This window comes from Cololabis saira, chromosome 10, assembly GCF_033807715.1.
Source record: "Cololabis saira isolate AMF1-May2022 chromosome 10, fColSai1.1, whole genome shotgun sequence".
Taxonomy (NCBI): Eukaryota; Metazoa; Chordata; class Actinopteri; order Beloniformes; family Belonidae; genus Cololabis; species Cololabis saira.
This window is the reverse complement of record NC_084596.1, coordinates 9,323,909-9,349,387: the sequence shown is the minus strand read 5'-3', so window position 1 is coordinate 9,349,387 and position 25,479 is coordinate 9,323,909. Positions and strand designations below refer to the sequence as shown.

Here is a 25,479-nt window from a genome sequence, read left to right as displayed (position 1 = left end):
GGATCGGCGTGTGCATTTGTGAATTATGAGACTGTTCTAGCCCCATAAGAACTGACCCGGCCCGTCACTGGAGCTAAGCGTAGGCCCCGGCGGAGGGCTCGGGCCCGGCGGCGGCGTGCATGTCCCGGGTCATGTTGTTCTTCTCCTTGAGCTTGGCCTGCAGCAGCGTGTGCTCCACCACGCCGGTCCTCACCTCCATCTGCACCATCTCCTGCTTCAGCTTCGTCAGACTCTGCTTGATCTTCACCACCGGAGCTGCGGAGACACGGAGGAATCAGACACGGAGGGGGAATCGGACACGGAGGAGGGGGAAATCAGACACGGACGGAGGGGGAAATCGGACACGGAGGAATCGGACACGGAGGAATCGGACACGGAGGAGGGGGAATCGGACACGGAGGAGGGGGAATCGGACACAGAGGAATCAGACGGAGGGGGAATCGGACACGCAGGAGGGGGAATCGGACACGCAGGAGGGGGAATCGGACACGGAGGAGGGGGAATCGGACACGCAGGAGGGGGAATCGGACACGGAGGAGGGGGAATCGGACACGGAGGAGGGGGAATCGGACACGGAGGAGGGGGAATCGGACACGGAGGAGGGGGAATCGGACACGGAGGAGGGGGAATCGGACACGGAGGAGGGGGAATCGGACACGCAGGAGGGGGAATCGGACACGCAGGAGGGGGAATCGGACACGGAGGAGGGGGAATCGGACACGGAGGAGGGGGAATCGGACACGGAGGAGGGGGAATCGGACACGGAGGAGGGGGAATCGGAGACGGAGGAGGGGGAATCGGAGACGGACGGAGGGGGAATCGGACACGGACGGAGGGGGAATCGGACACGGACGGAGGGGGAATCGGACACGGACGGAGGGGGAATCGGACACGGACGGAGGGGGAATCGGACACGGACGGAGGGGGAATCGGACACGGACGGAGGGGGAATCGGACACGGACGGAGGGGGAATCGGACACGGAGGAGGGGGAATCGGACACGGAGGAGGGGGAATCGGACACGGAGGAGGGGGAATCGGACACGGAGGAGGGGGAATCGGACACGGAGGAGGGGGAAATCAGACACGGAGGAGGGGGAAATCAGACACGGAGGAGGGGGAATCGGACACGGAGGAGGGGGAATCGGACACGGAGGAATCGGACACGGAGGAATCAGACGGAGGGGGAATCGGACACGGACGGAGGGGGAATCAGACACAGAGGAATCGGACATGGAGGAGGGGGAATCAGACGGAGGGGGAATCAGACTCGGACGGAGGGGGAATCAGACTCGGACGGAGGGGGAATCGGACACGGAGGAGGGGGAATCGGACACGGAGGAGGGGGAATCGGACACGGAGGAGGGGGAATCGGACGGAGGGGGAATCGGACACGGAGGAGGGGGAATCGGACGGAGGGGGAATCGGACGGAGGGGGAATCAGACGGAGGGGGAATCAGACGGAGGGGGAATCAGACGGAGGGGGAATCAGACGGAGGGGGAATCACACGGAGGAGGACAACAGTCACAGAAACAACCGGATCTTCCTGCTTCACCTCCGTCAGACATGCTGCTGCCCTTCTCCTCCATCTCCTGCTTCACCTTCTCCAGCTCCTCACTGACCTGGAACAGAGACACGGAAAAACTCAAACTGCTGCTGGAACCAGTCACGGGTTTAGGGCTTCACTTTAACATTTCATGGACTTTGACGTCAGATTGGACCGTTGGTACCAGGTACTCGACAAGATACCAGATATTTGAAAAGATACCAGATAATGGACACCAGTGGCGACTGGTGCAAAAAATATTTGGGGGGGCAGTTTACCCTGGCATACATGGGGGTAGAAAATAATATTTTGGTCCTTTAATTTAGAAAAATTTAACCATCCAACAATGGCTTATTGGTCCTAAGTTTCAGTGAAGCAGTTCAGTTATAATGCAGTGGAAAAAGAAAACTGAACATAAAGTCGGGGTTTAACATTTCAACAAGTCCACTGTTATTTTGTTTTGTTTTGTTCTTCCTGGTTTGGGTCCAGTTTATTTGACACATTAGACATTGTTCTGTCTGGAATTTATATTATTTGAAAAGATAACGTTCCTTTCTTTCAGATATTTGATCAACAAATATTTCAAAAGCAAGTGTTATTTAACCTATTTAAAAACAAACATAAAAATGTGGTTTGTGTAGTTCAGTTTGATTTTCTAAAAAAAGACTGAATGAAATGAATTGTCCAATCACATTAGATTATAATTTTATTATAATCACGATGCTGATTCGTTGCTGATAAGATCCTCAGGTTACTTATCAAATGTTGGAGAGTTTACACTGGATTCTGTTTGACCGGCGAAGTAAATACAATAAAAAACATTTTGGAACCAAATAAATATTTAAACATTTAATTACTATTGACAGTCACCCACAGACTGAAATAACACCTTTTAACAATTATTTGCACCTTACAGCATGTTTTTTATTTTATTTTATTTTATTCTTCTTCTGTTGATTTGATGGGGCGGCGCCCCCTACTGACATATCATCAGGTACTTGATTTTTAACTGAGCCTCTCCTCACTTTAAATGAGGATTTCTGAAACATCTTTCCTGCTGGACGCTGTTCTGCCTGGGGGATTTCTACGGGTTATTCTGGCAACAAAAGACCAGCTAATGCTGAGAAAAACACTTGAAATACATTTGAGGTGAAGAGGTGAGGACTCGGACGCAGACCATCTTCCCTCTCCATCAAGCGGAGGTTGAGATGGCCAAATGGAGTGACAGAGAAGTCCGGAGGGTTCACGACGGCGTCACGGCAGTGGCGTGTGCTCTGCGTTGGTGTAGCACAGAACCATAATCCAGCCTTTAGACCCAGGTGGACTAAGAACTTCAGGCAGACCAGCAGATGTGGGACCGGAGTGCTTGGGACAGACGTGTAATACTGGACAAGTGACTGAAGGAAGAAGGACACCTCTGCACCCCAGACTAGAGGGCTGCATTGGGATTGGTCCCTGCCGGGTCCCGAGGGACCCAACGCAGATCTGGCGGGAGCGGGTGGTTTGAACTTTGCTGCAGGCTGCTAAATAAAACACTGCAGGATCGAGATGTAGCCTAGCGACAAGATGGAAATCAATGACGTGCAAAACTAAGACAAAGCAAGTAAAGTCAGATATTTGGAGAAACTGCGCTTAGTGTCTGTGGTGAATCTTGGAAGAGAGACGTGGGATTGGGACGGCAGTCGGTCAGCAACATTCTCTCCCTCCACAGCAATATAATGGCCAAGTGATTCATTTGTTAAATTAATTTGTTTAATTCGTTAACTTTGTTTATTTTATGTTATTTATTAGTGTTATTTGAGCCACTCACAGCCTTGTTGCTATAACCTCAATCACATAATTGATGTGCGACAGGTAGGGTTGCCACCTTTCAGAAATAGAAATAAGGGACGCCCCGATTTCAGCAGCGCAGACGCCAAAAAAGGGAAATCCCCAAAACTTCTAAACTGCATAGAAATGTATTAATTTTATATGAAAAAACAAAATGCTTGGATTTAAAGTTTAAAGTGCCTTACTAGCATTTAACTATGCTACTTATGTCCACATCAGCCCAGATGTATAATATAGCCTACAGGTGAAGAATATGGTGTAAAAGTTAATTTATTTCAATAATTCAACTTAACTGCTACTAGTTCGACTAGAAACTGGGTTAAATGCAGAGAAAGAATTTCCCCATTGTGAGATTATTAGGGAATTTAAAAAAGATTATTATTAGGTGAAACTAATACATTACATAGTCTCATTACACGCAAAGCAAGATGAGTTAAATCTTTATTTGTTATAATTTTGATGATTGAATTGTTTATTGATTTCATAATAGAGATTTTTTATTTGGGGTTTTCATAAACTGAGCCATAATCATCAAAATTATAACAAATAAAGGCTTGAAATATCTTACTTTGTACGTAGTGAGGAATAATATATGTATTTCACCTTTAGTTGAATTTACTACGAATGAAGTTTTGCAATATATTCAAATGTTCTGACCTTCACCTGTATATTATGACATCAATAAATAAGAGCGTAATATATGTCCGTATTAGTTCAAAATGGAACGCAGGTTTTAATTCCCAATTACGTAACAATTCCGTATTTCAAGGGACTGGTGGCAACCCTAGTGACAGGACGAAAAATGCTTGTGGATGATGACAATGATGTGTCTAACTTTCAGTCAGGTGACTATGAACTGTCACTTATCCATCAAGCTCCACAATTATCATGTTAACATTAAATGAGATAGATTTGTCCAGGACATTTCTCTTGCGGGACAGGAGAAGACACTAAATGATTGCCTCTCTATTATTGTGCGGCATGAATTCTCAAGAGTTTTGCGGGAGCGGGATGAAGAAAACAGTCCCACGCAGGGCTCCACCCCAGACATTCCCCTGTTTCCATCCAGGATGTCTGATGACGGAGCTCGTCTGCGTCGCCTCTGCTACGGCATGTGATGTCGCCACCACCGCTGTTGCCTGGCAACAGACTCAGCCCTCCAGTTGTGACGCTCTTGGGGGATTTTTAAGCGTAAAAACAGCAAAAAGTGGTCCTGGTGATGCGTTCACTGACCTCGGCTAGGATCCGGGTTCTCTCCGTCACCCCGCCGCTGGCCTGCTGGTAGCGCTCCTTGGCCTGACAGAGGAAACACACATTTTTACCTTCATTTCACCCCGTTAGTTACAAGCAGTGGAAAACTAGGGCTGGGGATCGACTCAAATGTCAAGATTCAATTACGATTCAGAATCGATTATCACCATTTGATTCGATTCTATTCCGATATTGATTTGGGTTAGTGTTATTAAAACTGTTTTTTGAGCTGCTGCATGAATTATATGACTGTGTAGTTCTGCAACATATTAATACTAGTATTATATTGAGATTAAACAGCAAGTATTGGCAGTTAATGATGCTGTAAGGACCAATCAGCTCCCAGAATGCTTTGCAGAAACATTGTGTGGGTCAGAATGATCAAACAGATCAAGGGCAGCAAACAGAGACGGATTAAATCAGTTTTAGTTTTTCCCCTTTATGAGAATTTGGTTTTTAGCATTTTATGCAAATGTAACCCCAACAGTATATACAGGACTGTCTCAGAAAATTAGAATATTGTGATGTTCTTAATTTTCTGTAATGCAATTAAAAAAAAACAAAAATGTCATACATTCTGGATTCATTAAAAATCAACTGCAATATTGCAAGCCTTTTATTATTTTAATATTGCTGATTATGGTTTACATCTTAAGATTAAGATTCCCAGAATATTCTAATTTTTTGAGATAGGATATTTGAGTTTTCTTAAACTGTAAGCCATGATCAGCAATATTAAAATAATAAAAGGCTTGCAATATTTCAGTTGATTTGTAATGAATCCAGAATGTATGACATTTTTGTTTTTGTAATTTCATTACAGAAAATCACAATTATCTAATTTTCTGAGACAGTCCTGTAAAGTATATAAAGCAAAGAAATATTTTATGCAACTACAGGTGAAAACCTTAATGTTTTCAGACCTATAAACATATTTAAAGGCAAAAACATGGCACCAGTTATTCTGGTATCCAACAAAACATTCCTTTTTTGGGGATAACCAAAAAAATACCAAAAGTTGTATACGAATCACATACGAATTGATTTTTAGGAATTAATATGAGAATCGATTTAGAATTGGAAATGGATGTTTTCAACACAGGCCTATGTAAAACATTTGTCACCGTTAACTGCTGGGGGATTTCCCCCAGGATTTCCGGGCTTCCAGGGCGTTTACCTCGCTGAGTTTGGCCTGGGCGCTGCGGTACTCCTGCACCAGAGGCTCCAGCTGGTTGTTGATGCATTTCTCCCTGCTGCTCACCTTCTCCAGGGTCTTCCCGATGTCCTCGTGCAGCTTGTCCAGGTAGCTCTGCAAAGTCGAGGGGGGTGAGTGAACAGGCTACTTAACAGTCATTTCTGCTTTGTTTTCCTAAAGTAAGGGGCGCCGGTCAAACAGAACCCAGTGTAGCTCTCCAACATTTGAGCAACGAATCAGGGATCAGTATCGTGACTTGTATGTTGTTTTTAATCTAATGTGATTGGACAATTCATTCCCCGTCTTTTTTAGAAACAAACTGAACTACACAAACCAGATTTTATGTTTGTTTTAAATAGGTTAAATAACACTTGCTTTTGAAATAATACAGGACTGTGTCAGAAAATTAGAATATTGTGATAAAGTTCTTTATTTTCTGTAATGCAATTAAAAAAAACAAAAATGTCATACATTCTGGATTCATTACAAATAAACTGAAATATTTCAAGCCTTTTATTATTTTAATATTGCTGATTATGGTTTACAGCTTAAGAAAACTCAAATATCCTATCTCAAAAAATTAAAATATTCTAGGAATCTTAATCTTAAGATGTAAACCATAATCAGCAATATTAAAATAATAAAAGGCTTGCAATATTTCAGTTGATTTGTAATGAATCCAGAATGTATGACATTTTTGTTTTTTTAAATTGCATTACAGAAAATAAAGAACTTTATCACAATATTCTAATTTTCTGAGACAGTACTGTATTTGTGGATCAAATATCTGAAAGAAAGGAACATTGTCTTTTCAAATAATATAAATTCCAGACAGAACAATGGAAATGTTCATGTTTTTCTTCTCTCCGATGTGTAAAATAAACTGAACCCAAACCAAGGAGAAAAAAACAATATAAAATATCAGTGTTATCACTTGTTGAAATGTTAAACCTCTACTTTATGTTCAGTTTTCTGTTTCCACTGCAGCAGAACTGAACTGCTTCACTAAAACTTAGGACCAATAATTCATTGTTGGATGGTTACATTTTTCAAAATTAAAGACCAAAATATTATTTTCTACCTTCTTTTTCCCCGTTGTACCAAGCTTGTACCGGGACTTCTGCGTACCGTTACCAGACCTGTCTCCCGTTTTAACCGGGAAACGACCGTATTTTACCCCTCTTTCCCACCATCGTCCCGTATTAGTATTTTCCCGTAAATTCACAGTCTTATAATATAATACATTTTAAATTGCAAGCTGAATGTTCGCTGCTCTCATAATGGAGCAGGTCAGTGAACGCACCGTGGCTTCTTTGAGTGAAGACTTGATTCCATCCTGGTGTTGATGCATCTGGTCCACGTGGATCCTCCAGTCCTGCGAAGCGTCACAGCGACAGAGACGGATCAACCTGCAGCCTTCAGACTCTCGTCTGCATCAACACTTCTAGAAGCTGCTGGGTTCAGGCGGAGCTGCTGCGACGTGTGCAGACCTTGTTGTCGGTTCTGATGGTGACCTTGAGCTGCGGCAGGACTCGCTCCACCTCCAGCATCCACTCCGCTGCGTCCACCTTGGACTCCAGGATGTCGTCCGGTTTGGAGGACGGTTTCTCTTCCTGTCAGACAGGATGTGTTTCAGTGTGAAGGAAGACAGCTTTTCTGACTACAACCGCAGCTAAGCTGAAAGGAAAAAGCATCCAAGCGTTGTAAAACCGGACCGAACGAGGAGTAACACGTAAAAATGACGAGCGCTTGAGTCGTTAGATAACTAATTATGTAGCTGCAATCAACCATCTTCCAACATCTAGTCCAGGGGTGTCAAACACATTTTACTTGGCGGGCCAGATTTGACCAATTTTTTTCTCACACGCTCAAAATAACAAAAACGCTGCGAAACATTTTTCTTCAAATCTTTTTTTTTTGTACTATTGTTATCTAATCCAATATCAGTTTAGTTAATTTTAAAAGGAAATATGCACTTTGTTTACACTCTTATTATGTAAAATATATTTCTTCAGGATCTTTTCTTGAAATTTGTCGTTTTTTTTTTCAAATGATGTACTACTTACTTTTAATATCATTTTACAAAGATAAAAAGAAACAAGTATGGTTTTTTTTTTTATATTTCGCTTTTTTATAGGAAACTTAATTAAAAGCAAAATCTTTCTTATTACATCCGAGAGTGTTTCTTTGTGATTTAGAGATTTTTCCAGTACAATTAAGTGTATTTATTTTTAAAAATTGGCGCAGATATTTAAGCCAGTGTGCCGAAAAAGTCAGCACTTCTCTTTTAACTGTTTTACTTTGTCACTATCCTCGTATTCAAAACTGAAATTCTCCGAATAAATATCTTCTATCATCTTTTTTAGCAGTGATATCTTTCCTGCGAAAATATATAATAGTAGTCAGTTAATAAAAATAAACGACCGTCTAAAAATAAATAAAATCGGCAAATGCATTTTAGAAAACTAAAAAAATCTCTATTTGTGGAATAACGATGGATTTGTAGAAGAAATATATTATCGGATATGCTGCGATTCATGGTAATTATTTATGCCTTCCTCTTTAGTAAATTAACATTTCGGTTTTTTGCGTTGGAAACTTCTCGCAGGCCGCATAAAAATCTCTCTCGGGCCGCACATTTGACACCCCTGATCTAGTCCATGTTACCTTTCTGTAATTAGACGTCAACGTCAGGTTTTTAGAGTAAACCCAGTTTTCAAATCTGTATGATAATCAATTATAATCAAATGTTGGAATACAACGTTGTTCCAACCTCACACTATTCTTCGAAGACTAATGATTTAAAATGTGTTTTTCTAAAGTGTAAACTAGTCCCAAATCCTACGACTGCTTTGTTCGGTCCTTCTAGCGATGACTTCTGAGTGTGATTATGCACCGTCTTACTCTAGAGAAGGAGAGATTTTCAATTAGAGGCTCAGAGGGTAAATTTGATAAGATCTGGCAACCATTTTTGACTTATTTCCATGATTCTCATGGAACATAGATTATACCTTGGGGTCACTGTAACACCTCAATATTCCAAGATCCTTTTTTCTTTTTTGTCTTCAGTATGTTTTGTAAGATAACACAATTCTGATACCATCTGAACCTGCAGCAGCACAACCTTCAGTGGGGGGGATTTTTGTTTTTGTTATGGTTCTCAATGGCGGCAATTACATGGGAAGTTTAATTCCTCTTTAATTCAGAATTAAAATTAAAATCAGATTTAAAATGGAGTAAAAATGACCATCTAAACACCTAATTCCAAATGAAAATGGCCATTCCGAATTAAACTTAATTCCGAAGTAAGTGGCTGATTTATTCTGATTTTAAATCCCAATAGAATAATTCCACGATCATGTAAACACTCGTTCCGCTTTAAATTAATTCTGGTCTTTCTGCTCGTTCCCTCGCTCGTCTGTCTCCATGACGCTTATATCCCGCTGGGCTGGTTTTCCAAACAAAGTTTCAAGATGCAGCACGCAGTAAACGATGGTCAAGAGCAGAGACCATTTATTTAATAAATAGCTTGGAGGACCTGGAAATAATTAAAAGAACAGATGGCAGGAAACATAAAAATCGTGAGCTTTTCAAAGTTGTAGCAGCTAAGTTTGTTTTTCTTCCGGTAGACGTAACTTCTGTCCGCCCCCCTATCCAATCAGAACCGTCCCAACCCCCAGACCTGTAGAGGAATTGGATAAAGCCGATCAAACGTGTTTTCCATGTAAACCTCAATTCGGAATTACTATTTCCATGTAAACTCGAAGAAAAATAGTTTAATTCTGAATTATTTAATTCGGAATAATTAATTCCGAATTAAAAAACATCATGTAACCGTGGCCATTGTATCATTGTTACTTTTATATTCATTGTGAAAAATAATAAAAGATCTGAAACATAAAATGTGTTTTTCTGTTTTAACTGAACGATATTCGGAGTTATTGTGAACGAGTTGAATAAAGTTACCAGACTGTTTTGTTTCACTTTATATGTTTTATCATGCGCCTTATGATCCGAAAAATACGGTAATTCAGATTTTTGGGCTCCATGAGTCACAAACCCCACATCAGAAATAATTTTAATGTTACAGAAAATGAAAAGAGATGGTTGTATCATCTTAATTTATCCATTTGTGGAAGAAATTCTGTGTAGCAGTACCAGGTCTGACCACATGGGGGCATAAAGCTCAGCTGTAACGAGCCGCAGTGGTCTGGCACGTCCACTGGCATTAACAGGTTAACAGACACTCAAAAACATGCACGTAAACATGTAAAAAGTGAAAATTAATGCGTTTTTAAATTAGTTTTCTGTTGTTGTATTTCAGCTGTGTTATTAATAAAGTTTGGGGGGGGGGGGAATGATATTTTAAACCAGGTGAGGATGTCATCAAGCAGCTGGTCTCACCGTGTGAGTGGTTCGTAACTTCAGAGCCTCCAGGTCCATCACCGTCTCCTCCTCATCGTCGGCTTCCTCCTGAAGTCACAGAAAAACAAACATTAACATGCAGAACTGGAGAAAAGAAGAGGATTTCCTGCTCACAGTTACAATCGCTGCTCGTCCCCATCACTCCCACGTTTATGAGCTTTTATGTGAAGTTTAAAAAAGAAGCACTTCCAGTTTAATGTTATGCGTGTTCTGAGACAGTAAAGTTTAACATTATTTAGTTAGTTAATTCTGTCCATCGTGTACCTGATCTTTTTGAATCTGCTGCTGCTCCCTCCATCCTTTCTTCATCTCTAACTTTGGAGTCGGACTCCCTTTTTCTCTTAAATATGCCGTAAATCTTTCTCTGCATTTTGATGAGGATTCTGTATATGTGTTCACTGTATATTCCTGTGTTCTGCCCCCAGAAGGCGCTGTGTTCTGCTCGTTACATTACAGTGGTGTATATACAGGACTGTCTCAAAAAATTAGAATATTGTGATAAAGTTCTTTATTTTCTGTAATGCAATTAAAAAAACAAAAATGTCATACATTCTGGATTCATTACAAATCAACTGAAATATTGCAAGCCTTTTATTATTTTAATATTGCTGATTATGGCTTACAGTTTAAGATTAAGATTCACAGAATATTCAAATTTTTTCAGATAGGATATTTGAATTTTCTTAAGCTGTAAACCATGATCAGCAATATTAAAATAATAAAAGGCTTGCAATATTTCAGTTGATTTGCAATTAATCCAGAATGTATGACATTTTTGTTTTTTTTAGATTGCATTACAGAAAATCACAATATTCAAATTTTCTGAGACAGTCCTGTATATAACTTTATGCCACTGTAGTGTACCGTAGTTTGCTCGTCTGGCAGTGTCGCGTTAGATCAAGGGAAACGTTTGTCTTCTGGTTAACATCTGATTCCTTTCTACTCATGTTGTGAGCATCAGAAAACTGGGAATAACAGGTGGATCATCTTTCCTCTCCACTCTTTTCTCTCCTCCCTCTCTGCTCAAAACGGGTTCCTGTGGGATCCGATCCGGCTTACTTCCCCCCTGCAACCCACAGAGCTACAAGGTGAAGAAGTTGTACAAGACCCCGGTTAAAGCGGGACACCCACGATCATCTCCTCCTCCACTTTGCTGAGCGTGAGCTCTGCGTCGTCCTCCATCACACACTCCTCCTCCGCGTTTTCTGACGGGTAGTTTGGTCTGAGGAAAGAGGACAAGAACAACAAGCAGGTCAACACGTCCATCATTCCCGACCGATCCTGCGGTGATGCCGCTGTGCGTCGTGTGCAGCCCCTCCCTAAACGCATACGCGCTACCGTGAGGAGGAGGAGAGAAAAGAGATGGGAATGATACGAGTAATCTGGCAATGATTGGCAGCACCCAAAATCTGACCAATCAGAAGGCTGCAGGCAGGCATGCTCTTGCAGGGATTTCAACTTTTCATCCAAAAGACATCACAAATCTACGGAAGAGTATTAGGGCCAGGCAGGAGAAAAATCTAAATAATATTTTAGAGGAGGAAGATTTTTTTTTTCATTATGCACTTGGAGAAAAAAAGGCAAAATGTCGAGAAAAAAGTCGATATAATAAATATCTCCAAATTGGAGACATCTTTAACTTCCATTCTGTCTAGTCACAATGTAATTACGACTAGTCAAAATGCAGTTGTAGATATCTGCAATGTTAATTCCGGATAGTCAAACTTGGCCATTAAAACTTAAAATGGCCTGCGATAGGGGGGGACTCCAAATAACATTTCGCTTAAGGCCCCAATTTGGTCTGGGTCATGTGACCCAAACAGACATCAGTGAAACAAACTCAAACAGCTAAAAACTAGTGCTGGGGATCAAATGTCAAGAATCGATTCGATTCTGATTCTTAAGATTCAGAATCGATTATCAGGATTTGATTCGACCTGATTCTGATATTGATTTGGGTTACTGTTATTAAAACTGTTTTTTGAGCTGTTGCATGAATTATATGACTGTAGTTATGCAGCATAAAAATACTAGTATTATATTGAGATTCAACAGCAAGTATTTCCAGCTAATGATGCTGTAAGGACCAAGGATCAGCTCCCAGAATGTTGATAGAACTGCTTTCAGAAACATCGTGGGTCAGAATTACCAAACAGATCCAGGGCAGCAAACAGAGACGGATGAAATCAGTTTTATTTTTTCGCACATTCCGTTTTTTCGCACATTCCGTTTTCATTTTTCCCATTTTTTGATTTTTAATTTTTGAGAATTTGGTTTTTAGCATTTTATGCAAATGTAACCCCAAGACAGTATATAAAGTAATTAAATATAGACAATTTATGCAATTATAACTGAAAACCTTAATGTTTTCATACTTTTATACATATTTAAAAGGCAAAAACATGACACCAGTTATTCTCGGGTCCAACAAAACATTCCTTTTTTTGGCATAAACAAAAAAATACCAAAAGCTGTAATGTAATGATGGGAAAAAAAAACTATCTTTAGACATGCAAATCGATTTTTTAGGAATTCATATAAGAATCGATTCCGAACCGGAAAATCGATTGTTTTCAACACAGGTCTACTTAAAACTAACAAGAAAAGCTGCTCTGAATGATTCAGCTCATCCCCAACATTATTCCGCCCCGGCGGGGAGAAGAGGCGCTGGTACCTGCTGAAGGTGAAGCTCGTCCTCCGCAGCGCCTCCTCGGCCAGCCGCTCCAGCACCGCGCACACCTGCTCGCCTGAACCCGACTTCAGCTTGGAGGGCGGGAAGTCCACCTTCACACCCTGACACACACACACACACACACACACACACACACACACACATCACGGCTTTTATTCTCAACGTCTCTCCGCCTCTCCTGCTGCTTCAGGAGCAGAAGGCCTGAAGCACAGCTTTAGCATTCACAACAAGGTCACTAAATCTCTCGGGATCCTGAGAAAAATAACAGATTTTGTACACATTTCATGTTCCCTTACATTATATATTTCTTTGATTTATTCATATTTAACATACTGTAATATTGTGTGGGCAAGTACCTTTCCATCTTATTTGAAGAAAATATTATTGCTGCAGAAACGTTTTGTTAGATTAGCAACTTTTTCCAAATTGCTCTCTTATTGCTCTCTATTCTTTTCAAAAGCTGCCTATGGACAAGTGTTGCGAATTAGCACTTGTGCTAAAACATTTAAACAATGCATCGGGTTTTTCCAATGTAATTGCTATGTCCATATCAAATAAACATAAAGTAAGTAAGCAAGCTGATGTTTCAATTGCACCTTTCTTCTTTAAATTGCAATTCTTGACTATCGATGACATCAACATTCTTCAAATCTGTACATTTTTCTTTAAAGTGAATCAAATTATTTTGTTAATAACTCTCAAGTTCATAGTTATTGAACCTGACAGTTTGAGAAACTTCACCTTCCATTGTTTTAACATCCCGTGGTCAGTTTTCTATTAAATACCGTGCAGTTATGTGGAACAAATATGTACATTTAATTGATTTATCTTTGCCTCTGTCCATGTACAAAAAGAAACTTCAGAATGCTTTGCTCTCTAAATTTTGATTTAGAATAATAGGACCCCCTATTTTTTTTCCTCTACTTTTTCCTTTACAGGAAATGTAATGTAATGTGTAAAATGTAATTGTTATATTTGTTAATATCTTAACTTTAGTATATTGTTTGGGTGTGGTTTTCATATAAGCCTATATATATATATATATATATATATATATATATATATATATATATAGCTTCTAACCTCCTCACACATATTTTGTCTTCTTGTTGTTTTGTTTTTTAAAACATTTTCCTCATGTGAATTTTTTATTCAGTTTTCTTGTTGTTGTTTTTTTCTCTTCATCCTTGTATTTGCGTGAAACAAAAAACAATCTTTCACTGCTGCTGGACCGGAGGAGTAGACTCACCAGAGCTCGGGCCTCCGCCAGGATGTTGGAGACGGTGGCGTTGGGCTCGTCGGACTCCTGCGGCTCGGGGAACGGCCTCCCCGCCCGGTTCAGGAGCCACGCGGCGATGATGGTGAACATGTAGAACTGCTCGCCCGGGTTGGAGTCCAGGCACGGGCTAGAAACAAAGTAGTGGCTGGAGAGAAGAGGAGGAGCCGGGTCAGAACCAGCAGAAGACGGAGCTGGTGACGTCCTGGAGCGAGGACTCTGGGGTCGGGGGAGGGTTTCATGCCCCCGACCAGACAATAATTTTCAAATATTGGGGGGAAAAAAAAAAAATCAATATTTAAACAAAAAAGGATTGATAAGGACATTATTTTCATATGCGACCTTTTTGATTGTTATGGTATAAGGCTTAGTTATGAACGTTTTCAAGTAAAGAATTTAAATTACGTAACTAAGGCCACGTTTACACAGAGCCGGGTATTTACAAAAACGGATATTTCCCCCTCTATGTTTTGAAAAATCTCTTATCTCGTCTTACACAAACCCGCATAAATACTGTTAAGTGTGCTATGAGCAGCCAAACCTACAGGGGGCAGTGTAACGAGAAGCATAAAGTCATGCTAGCCAATCAGAATCCTGGAAAAAAACATCAACAAATGTCACGAGTAACTTCCAGTTACTTCCAAGATGAGCGAAAGTCTTTCATTTGGAGTGACAGAGAAGTGGAGTTACTTTTAAGTGTGACGTTAGAATATAAAACAGGTAAAATACAAGAAAATATTGACAGTGGCCAAACAAATTGTAAACACAGGTCGAGCACATGATGCTGGTGACGTTTCTGTTGCATAATGTGACGTTCTGAAGTCTAAATCTAAAAAATAGTTTTTGCAAATCTCCACTTTGGCCAGAGTTTTCAGAAATGATGGTTTTTGGAGACTTTGAGCTTCGTTTTCGTGTAAACGAACGGCCAAAACGCATGAAAACACCACCGTTTTTGCTTTGTGTAAACGGGGCCTAAAGCAATCCTTACTGGTCTTTCTCTCCTGATGAGAAGTCACTATCAGTATCAAGAAACGCTAAGAATAAAACCCCTTCTAATGATAAATGGACTTGATATATTGGATTTAAAGTGCAACAAAAAACATATACTGAATATATTTTATGAAAAGAGGAAAATAAGTCCTGGAGGGAAGGCATTCTGGGATAACATCTTTACGGAGTGGAAGAAGGCCTGGACATTGCCTTATAAGTATTGTGTCTTCAATAAAATAAAAGAGGTTCATATTCAAATTCTGCACACTTTATATCCAATAAATGTATATTTTTCTAAATTCTTAAATATTGGAACAGCAATAATAATGGTCAAAGCAAGAAATAATGCACTGCCTGAAAACATTCAAAAAATGTTTCAAGATAAAGAAGGAAAATATCATCTAAGAGGAAAACTAAAAATTTTAAACAACCTTGTTTACGTACTGCTCTTAAAAGCATGTGAATGTCAGTCTGTGGGGGAACTTTGTGGAAATCAAACGAAGCACCAACTCTGTACAGTTTAAAAACACATACAAGAAAACAATTCTTGACAAATATAAAAACAAGGACCTTTAAAGAACTCAATTTACCTTCTGTATGTTTTTCTTTTATTATTATTCTGTTTCTTATGTGATACATCATATGCGATACAAATGTAACTCCCTGCATCATCAAAGAAGTGACTGGAAATTACATTTAAGTTAGGATATTGTAGTTCAATTATGCCTTGATCTTTGTTTATTAATTGTTTGTGTTGTATTTATTTATTTTTTGTTATTATTTTGTCTTTTCTTTCTTTTAATTTTTATATTTTCTATGGCATGTGATATGATATTGTGAGGAAGGGACAGGACTAAAGAAGCGTTCTGCTTCCTCCTGTTCCCTCTCCAACACATTATTTTGCTGTTCTTTATTTCTGGATGAGACTGTTAAATTGTTTTGCTTTTTTTTTATATTTTGACACTTTTAATTTGATGGTGATTTGTTGTTGTTGGAGATAAAGCCAACAATAAATAAGATAAACATCTCAATTGTCTGCAGGAGTGTGATATTTTGTTTTGTCCAAGAAGAAAATGACATCACTTTTATTGTAAACCTGTTCATTCTGTATGGCAAATTTCACATACACAAATGTAAATACACAAAATTCCACCCCACTTTCTGTGTGTACATTAAATTCCTTAAACTAATTGACACCAAACAAAGTATAACATCCACCGATATATACGAGAAGATGAATACTGTATTTACATTTTACTTACTTTTTCCACATTTATTCACTCGTTTATGTGTCGTTCTCCCTACTTCTGTTAATTTCACTGGAATTTTATATTTATTTTTTTGTTCCACATATATTGGAGCACTTGTCTGATGTTCTTTGTATATAACTTCTCAATGAATAAATAAAATAATAAAAATTGATATTCCAAGACTTTCATCCCACCTGTGAACAGACTATTCAACAGTCACTTCTGCTTTGTTTTCCTAAAGTTAGAGACAGAAATGTCATCAATTCATATAATTTATGATTGAAGTTAAAGAACGTTGCGTTTGTTGTATGGCTAATTTCACATACACAAATGTAAATACTCCAAAACTTTTACCCCACTTTAAAGGTTTCTTACTTGAGTTTAAAGAGTACATTAAATCCCTTAAACTAATTGACACCAAACAAAGTATAATATCCACGATATATGAGAATATGAATACTGTATTTATATTTTACTTATTTTTCCAAATTTATTCACTCGTTTATGTGTCATTCTCCCTACTTCTGTTTTATTTATTTTTTTGTTACTTATATACTGTCTGATGTTCTTTGTATACAACTTCTTCTCAATAAATACAAAAAATAAAAATCGGTACTTTCATCCCACCTGTGAACAGACTATATAACGTCATTTCTGCTTTGTTTTCCCAAAGTTAGAGACATAAATGTCACATTTCTGCTTTGTTTTCCTAAAGTTAGAGACATAAATGTCACATTTCTGCTTTGTTTTCCTAAAGTTAGAGACAGAAATGTCACATTTCTGCTTTGTTTTCCTAAAGTTAGAGACAGAAATGTCACATTTCTGCTTTGTTTTCCTAAAGTTAGAGACAGAAATGTCACATTTCTGCTTTGTTTTCTTAAAGTTAGAGACAGAAATGTCACATTTCTGCTTTGTTTTCCTAAAGTTAGAGACAGAAATGTCACATTTTCTGCTTTGTTTTCCTAAAGTTAGAGACAGAAATGTCACATTTCTGCTTTGTTTTCCTAAAGTTAGAGACATAAATGTCACATTTCTGCTTTGTTTTCCTAAAGTTAGAGACATAAAATGTCACATTTCTGCTTTGTTTTCCCAAAGTTAGAGACAGAAATATCACATTTCTGCTTTGTTTTCCTAAAGTTAGAGACATAAATGTCATCAAATTCATATAATTTATGATTGGAGTAAGATAAAGAACGTTGCGTTTGTTGTATGGCAAATTTCACATACACAAATGTAAATACTCCAAAACTCCACCCCACTTTAAAAGGTTTCTTACTTGAGTTAAAAAGAGTACATTAAATTCCTTAAACCAAACCAAGTATAACATCCACCGATATATACGAGAAGATGAATACTGTATTTACATTTTACTTATTTTTTCCACATTTTATTTATTCACTCGTTTATGTGTCGTTCTCCCTACTTCTGTTAATTTCACTGGAATTTTATATTTATTTTTTTGTTCCACATATATTGGAGCACTTGTCTGATGTTCTTTGTATATAACTTCTCAATGAATAAATAAAATAATAAAAATTGATATTCCAAGACTTTCATCCCACCTGTGAACAGACTATTCAACAGTCACTTCTGCTTTGTTTTCCTAAAGTTAGAGACAGAAATGTCATCAATTCATATAATTTATGATTGAAGTTAAAGAACGTTGCGTTTGTTGTATGGCTAATTTCACATACACAAATGTAAATACTCCAAAACTTTTACCCCACTTTAAAGGTTTCTTACTTGAGTTTAAAGAGTACATTAAATCCCTTAAACTAATTGACACCAAACAAAGTATAATATCCACGATATATGAGAATATGAATACTGTATTTATATTTTACTTATTTTTCCAAATTTATTCACTCATTTATGTGTCATTCTCCCTACTTCTGTTTTATTTATTTTTTTGTTACTTATATACTGTCTGATGTTCTTTGTATACAACTTCTTCTCAATAAATACAAAAAATAAAAATCGGTACTTTCATCCCACCTGTGAACAGACTATATAACGTCATTTCTGCTTTGTTTTCCCAAAGTTAGAGACATAAATGTCACATTTCTGCTTTGTTTTCCTAAAGTTAGAGACATAAATGTCACATTTCTGCTTTGTTTTCCTAAAGTTAGAGACAGAAATGTCACATTTTCTGCTTTGTTTTCCTAAAGTTAGAGACAGAAATGTCACATTTCTGCTTTGTTTTCCTAAAGTTAGAGACAGAAATGTGACATTTCTGCTTTGTTTTCCTAAAGTTAGAGACAGAAATGTGACATTTCTGCTTTGTTTTCTTAAAGTTAGAGACAGAAATGTGACATTTCTGCTTTGTTTTCCTAAAGTTAGAGACAGAAATGTCACATTTCTGCTTTGTTTTCCTAAAGTTAGAGACAGAAATGTCACATTTCTGCTTTGTTTTCCTAAAGTTAGAGACAGAAATGTCACATTTCTGCTTTGTTTTCCTAAAGTTAGAGACATAAATGTCACATTTCTGCTTTGTTTTCCTAAAGTTAGAGACAGAAATGTCGTCAAATTAATATAATTCATGATTGGAGTAAGTTAAAGAACGTTACGTTTGTTGTATGGCAAATTTCACCTACACAAATGTAAATACTCCAAAACTCCACCCCACTTTAAAGGTTTCTTACTTGAGTTTAAAGAGATGAATACTGTATTTACATTTTACTTATTATTTCACATTTTATTCACTCGTTTATGTGTAATTCTCCCTACTTCTGTTAATTTCACTGGAATTTTATATTTATTTTTTTGTTACATATATATTGGAGCACTTGTCTGATGTTCTTTGTATATAACTTCTTCTCAATAAATAAAAATCGGTATTCCAAGACTTTCATCCCACCTGTGAACAGACTATTCAACAGTCACTTCTGCTTTGTTTTCCTAAAGTTAGAGACATAAATGTCACATTTCTGCTTTGTTTTCCTAAAGTTAGAGACATAAATATCACATTTCTGCTTTGTTTTCCTAAAGTTAGAGACAGAAATGTCACATTTCTGCTTTGTTTTTCTAAAGTTAGAGACAGAAATGTCACATTTCTGCTTTGTTTTCCTAAAGTTAGAGACAGAAATGTCACCAAATCCTATCCTTTATGATTGCAGTAAGTTAGAGATGGTTTGTTGTTTCCATGGAGACGAAGCCTCTCAATCCCAGGCTCCTGCGGAGCGGCTTTCCTACCTGGACAGGTTCTTCATGTTGTGCTGCACCAGAACTTCCTCCTCGTAGTTCAGGAGCTTCATCTTCTCCAGCAGGTTCTCCATGGCCTGGAAGGGCCGGTGAGCAGCTCCGGGTCCCCGGTCCTCGTCCTCTCCGCGCCTGCTCTCCTCCGCCATTTCCAGGGAAGTGCGTCCCCGCCGCGGAGCTGGAGCATGGATGTATTATATAACTGGATACAGGATCGAAAATGGCCGCCCATTCATTTCAATGGAGTTTGCTCACCCAGCGCATCCGCCGAAAAAATTTCTGACTTCCTGGTTTACTTCCTGGTACACGGGCCCATAGAGCATGCGCAGTTGAGTCACCTCCCATGATGCTCTGGGGCCTCCCATCATGCCCCGGGGCAATGTGAACGAGCGCTGCGCGCTCTGGACAAGCGCTGCGCGCTCATGAGTCCTTCAGACCGGTAATGATAGATGTACACAATGAAATTAGGGATTTATAGGGCAAATCAACCGATGCTGTTCTCAAAGTCATGGTTATAGACTATACATGGTTCATTTGTGTGTTTTTTTTAATTAAAGATAAAACGAGTCATTTTTATTTAAGATGAGACACCCCAGGTTAATAGGCTAAAATAGGGTAAAAATGTAAATAGCAGGTATCAACCATGAAACTTCCCAAGTTTATTACTTACATTAAGACAAATGTTTTTTGTATTACAAGTTTTGTCAAGTATTATGTTTAAATATGTCAAATATTATGTTTAAATGTGGTTAATTTGTGGAGTTTTATTTTTTGGAGTAAGGATAAAACGAGTCATCTTTATAAAAACAAACAAACAAAAAAACACATGGGATTCCCCACAATAACACAAGCTGTCATATGCTATTTATCTATATACCTTTGGGTAAATCTTTTTGTCTATTAATGATCGTGCAGTCCGAATGTTAGGCGTAATTAACTTTGCATTTGCTCTGATTCTTTTACAGCTTCTGGGCTCACATTAAGTGTTATTCCTGCCTGATATCTTATTTTATCAAACCATACACCGTTGGCTATAACGGAAATGTTTAAGTACAAGAATGACAAACCATTATTATTCTTGCTATTAAACATTTCCGTCTGTGATCCCCCTGGTCAGGGCGTTTAGACCGAGTGTGAGCTGAGCGTCCCACCTGAGCTCTGTGCCATAGCGCGCAGCTCCAGCTCAATGAATGACAGAGGGTCTCCTGCTCAGCTGCTGCTCAACACTGATCAGAGCAGCTCCCCCTCGTTTACTGAGGTTTTATTATAAACCCAATGTCTTTTGTCATGGAAAAAAAAATTAAGAGACCACAAAAACACACCTTTGAGCCGTGTTTTCCACTTTTCTGAGTGATTATTCCGCCGAACGGCTTAGATTCAGCCATGCTCGTTCCCGAGACACACACGACCGCGCTTTGCGAGTGCACGGACAAAGCCGTGACGTCACGCCCAGAAAGAGACTTTTCTTTGACTTTTCTGGCCGTTATAAAACATTTTTGACGGATATAAAGTCCATGACTTAAAAATATAGAATACAAAGATTAGTAATTGCCGGTGATTACAGCTGGAGGTGTCCTGTGAACAGTTTTAGAGGCTTCTCTTTTACTATTGCGGTCTATGGGAAAAAAGCTTTCTGGGCCCCATGGGATTTTTTGTTGCAGTACCGCGGCTGGCCACTGGAAAAAATCGGCGTGCCTGCTGAGCGCGAGACTGGGGGCCTGAGCTGGAGCGCTTAAATACTCGTGACGCGGCGGCCCGCATCCGCTTCCTCTCCGTTGCTAGGCAACCGGAGGCCAACTTCCGGTCCCGCTGCAGGCAGCCTCTACAAAACACAGGCGTCAAACTGAATCCATGGAGGGATTTTTAGACTACAGGCAGTGCTGGAGTTGAGGGGGGATGAGGGGGGACGGCATCCCCCCCTGAAATAAAAACGGTCCAAATCATCCCCCCTGTAAAACTGTCATCCCCCCTTTCCATCCCTTATGTCATTTCATCAATGAATGTGGTTTTACTGCTATTTCCACATTTAGAGTCATCACCAGAAAAATAACACCAGAAAAATAACTTATTTGACAATTTTCTCCTGTTTCAAGTCAATTTTCACTTGAAAATCTGCCAGTGGGACAAGATTTATTACAATCAAAAAAATCTTCCACTGGCAGATGTTTCTACTTATTTCAAGTGAAAATCTACTTGAAACAGGTGAAAATTGTTGTTTTTTCCAGTGATGAGTCTTGTTTTAAGTGTAATGAGATTCTTTTACTAAAATTATACATTTTAACTAGAAATAGGACAAATATTCTTGTTAAGATTTTGAGTTTTTGCAGTGATCCATTTTACTTATCCTGTGAAGGACAGAGTCATATTGATAAGTTCAGAAAACTGTTTTTTATTGTTGTGTTTTGATGTATTTGATGTAAGCCCAGTGGATATTTAAAGCTTACAGAAGGCTGCATTTAACTGCTGCTATGTCATTCCTGCAGTATTTCTGCAGGTGTTTTGGTCACTGCTATTATTTGTAATATATTATATTATTTGTAATCAGCACAAATTATCTGTCCCCATATGATAAAATCCACCATCCCCCCTGATTTTTTTTACAACTCGAGTACTGACTACAGGGCTTGGTTAGAAAAATATAAAATAAATTGTACTCAGACGAAGTGATCCATGGCGATTAATAAGGTATTTTTAATTAATTTAAAGATGTTGGTACACCGTCCCCACTCATCAGCACAGCATCTCCAGAGAATCTTTTATCAACACAGCAGGTCAATATGCCCCATGTGGCCTGCAGCGGTATTACATGGAGTAACTTTAAAACACTAACTAACACCAGGCTCCAGTTGGGACGTCTGAGTTTACATTTGAATATCTGCTGAAGTCTGGATCCACATATTTAAGACTTTATAATAATAGACAGGTAAACTATTGAGTAATCATTTTATTTTCAGTGTTTAAACATAGTAACATTCAATTATTTTACATTCTGCATCCCTAATAATATTAACTTGCATATCCAACAACCCCAGACTGGAGGGAAAGTGTTTAAACACGTGACTTCTTTCCTCTTTAAAAACCTCTTTACGTGTCATGCAATCATCTTCCTGTAGGGGGCGGTGTGACGTCACTCCCCAGACTCCTGATCTTCACTGTTTCCAGGTCCTGAGGTTGCAGACGTGAACCAGGATACAATGTTCATGACAGAAAGTTACAGAAAGAGCAGAAACACTAAAAGAAGAAGTAAAACATAAATATTGTAGATGATCAGATGAGAACAGAAGTCTGTCTGGATGAATGCTGAAGGAAAACCTGACACTGCACCGCTGGAGAGTGGAGGTCAGGAAAACAGGACTGTGGAGGTTTCAGGCCTCTTTTCTGAGTGAAGTCTGGCCAGAACAAGATTAGGAAAACCAGTAAAGACACATTTAAATCCAGAAATATGATCTGTTGTGAACATGAACTCTGGACTTTGGGATGTTTCAGGAGGAAAACTGTCTCTGTTTGACTGGAATATTAGATTCATGTTTTCTCCCTCAGATCTGAGTCAAATCCTGGAATGAAGACTGGAGAAAACATTTTGTTGGAGTCCATGAAGTGGAAGAAAAGAGAAATACAACATAGAAACACATCCGAACTAACAATTAACAACAATTACAACACAGGCTCATTTCTATGTTTTTATACTGAAATAGAAGATGTTAATATTATTAATATTTCCCAGGTGAAACTACAAAAGAACAACTTCCACCTCCAAAAGAGGAAATAACAACAAAACATCAACTTATAGAACAAAAATATCCCTCCATCCATTAGAGTTTGAGACGTTCAACTCTGAGAAGAAAAAAAATGTTAAAAACTGAGATAAAAAAATGAAGAGGAAACAAATTCATTTGAGTTTACAGAACTCAGCTGAGGCTCCAGGACCGTAAACCCAAACTCCAGCGTGTAGCGGCTGAGTGAAGGTGGTCTGGACTCTGTGGAGGAGGGTCATGGTTTCAGAGACGCTGTAGAAGGACAGAACACCTGCTCTGTGATCCAGGTAAACTCCTATTCTGGAGGTCTCAGGACCTGAGATGGAGGTTTTGATCCTGTTGTACCAAAATACATATCTGTCTGAGGAACAATGTAGTGACCAAGATTTGTCATTATATCCAAATCCACTTTCCTCCCCTGATCTGCTGATATTCTTGTATGAAACTGCTACACCAACTACACCTGCTTTCTTCTCCACCTCCCAGTAATGACGTCCGGTCAGACTCTCTTTACTTAGGACCTGACGATATGAAGTGAATCTGTCTGGATGATCAGAATAAGACAGATCTTTGTCCATAAAAGTCACCTTTCTGTTCTCCTGTGATAGTAAAAGATCTCTGTCTGCTGTGTTTGGATCAACACTGATTTCACATGAATATTTCAAGAATCCAGCTCTGCTCTTTGGTTCTGGTTGTGACAGTAAAACATCCACATCAGTGATGGTCAGTGAGATGTTTGTCCACATGTCTCTCAGGATGTCCTGTAGTTGACCTCTGACCTCTGACACAGCTGCTGTCACATCCTCAAAGTACCTGAGAGGACGGATGCTGATGCTGGAGGAGTGTGTGGACTCACTGAGTGGTGACAGTGAGGGGTAGTTGTGGAGAAACTGGTTGTGGTCCTCGGTGTCTGAGAGCTGCTTCGTCTCAGCGTCTCTCCTCTTCAGGTCAGTGATCTCCTGCTGCAGCTTCTCCTCCAGCTCTCTGACTCTCCTCACTTCAGTTTCCTGCTGGGATCTGATCTGCTGCTGCACATCAGAGCTTCTTTTCTGGAGGAGAGAGATCAGCTCAGTGAAGATCTCCTCACTGTCCTCCACTGTTTTATCAGCAGACTGATTGATGGCCTCCACCTCCTGCTGAAGCAGCTTCACATCTTTCTGTCTGTCCTGGATCTCCTGCTGGATTTGTTGTCGACTCACCTCCATCTCTCTCTGCCTCTCAGTCCTTTCTGCTGCAGCTGAGACTGTGTCGTGGCCTTTATGTTCATCCACAGAGCAGAGATAACAGATACACTTCTGATCAGTACGACAGAACATCTTCCTCACCTCATCATGACGGGGGCAGATGTTGTCCTGCAGGTTCTTGGAGGGATCCACCAGCTTGTGTTTCTTTAATGGAGCCACATCATGATGAGGTTGAAGGTGTTTCTCGCAGTAAGAGACCAGACAGACTAAACAGGACTTAACAGCTTTCAGTTTTCTTCCAGAGCAGAAATCACAGGCCACGTCTTCAGGTCCAGCATAGCAGTGATCAGCAGGAGCAGCTTGGAGTCCAGTCTTCTTCAGCTGCTCCAATAAATCAGCGAACATGGTGTTTTTCACCAGCTCAGGTTTCTGATTGAAAGTCCGTCTACACTGAGGACAGCTGGGGAGTTTCTTCTCTCCTTCATCCCAGTAGTTGTTAATACAGTTCATACAGTAACTGTGTCCACAGGGAATAGTCACAGGATCCTTTAAAACCTCCAAACAGATGGAACAAGAAAAGGTTTCCTGGTCCAGCTGAACTCCTTTCTGCGCCATTTCTCCTCTCGATAACTGAGACTGAGACAGTTTTACTTCCTCAAACATGAAACCAGTCTGAGAACCAGGAAACACGTGGTCCGACTGAATCTGCTGGTTTGAGAGCAGGAAGAAGAGGGAGGTTCATCAGCATCAGATTACAGGAAGAGGACGAACTCTGGATTTAACCCTTTTATATCAGACATCAGTTTAGAAGTAAAGGTCTTTTTACCTCAACTCGTATATAGTCAGAAGTAATAATGATAAATGTATTTTAGGTTTCATTTCAGATG

At 39.4% G+C, this 25,479-nt stretch overlaps 2 protein-coding genes across 2 annotated transcripts; both read right to left on the bottom strand.

Annotated features, from left to right (window-relative positions):
* Positions 1-16: 16 nt before the first annotated feature.
* ift57 (intraflagellar transport 57 homolog (Chlamydomonas)) lies at positions 17-19,826 on the bottom strand. Its single transcript, XM_061730974.1, has 11 exons — positions 19,648-19,826; positions 14,189-14,363; positions 12,922-13,040; positions 11,379-11,469; positions 10,227-10,295; positions 7,313-7,435; positions 7,126-7,197; positions 5,805-5,936; positions 4,610-4,672; positions 1,556-1,622; positions 17-255 (listed from the first exon to the last, which is right to left on the bottom strand). Exons 1-11 carry the CDS (start codon positions 19,800-19,802, stop codon positions 74-76), a joined length of 1,248 nt encoding a protein of 415 aa, XP_061586958.1. The 5' UTR covers positions 19,803-19,826; the 3' UTR covers positions 17-73.
* Positions 19,827-23,542: 3,716 nt separating this feature from the next.
* On the bottom strand, positions 23,543-25,225 carry LOC133451832 (tripartite motif-containing protein 16-like). The gene has a single exon (XM_061730973.1). The coding sequence runs from the start codon at positions 25,205-25,207 to the stop codon at positions 23,543-23,545; it is 1,665 nt and encodes a 554-aa protein (XP_061586957.1). The 5' UTR covers positions 25,208-25,225.
* Between the last annotated feature and the right edge of the window lie 254 nt (positions 25,226-25,479).

Excerpts from the sequence above, each read along its gene's own strand:
- ift57 (XM_061730974.1), bottom strand. The coding sequence starts at position 19,802 with ATGGCGGAGGAGAGCAGGCGCGGAGAGGACGAGGACCGGGGACCCGGA. Across the intron at positions 14,364-19,647 it reads AACATGAAGAACCTGTCCAG|CCACTACTTTGTTTCTAGCC; the intron begins GTAGGAAAGCCG and ends TCTTCTCTCCAG. Across the intron at positions 10,296-11,378 it reads AAGTGGAGGAGGAGATGATC|GAGGAAGCCGACGATGAGGA; the intron begins GTGGGTGTCCCG and ends CTGTGACTTCAG.
- LOC133451832 (XM_061730973.1), bottom strand. The coding sequence starts at position 25,207 with ATGGCGCAGAAAGGAGTTCAGCTGGACCAGGAAACCTTTTCTTGTTCC.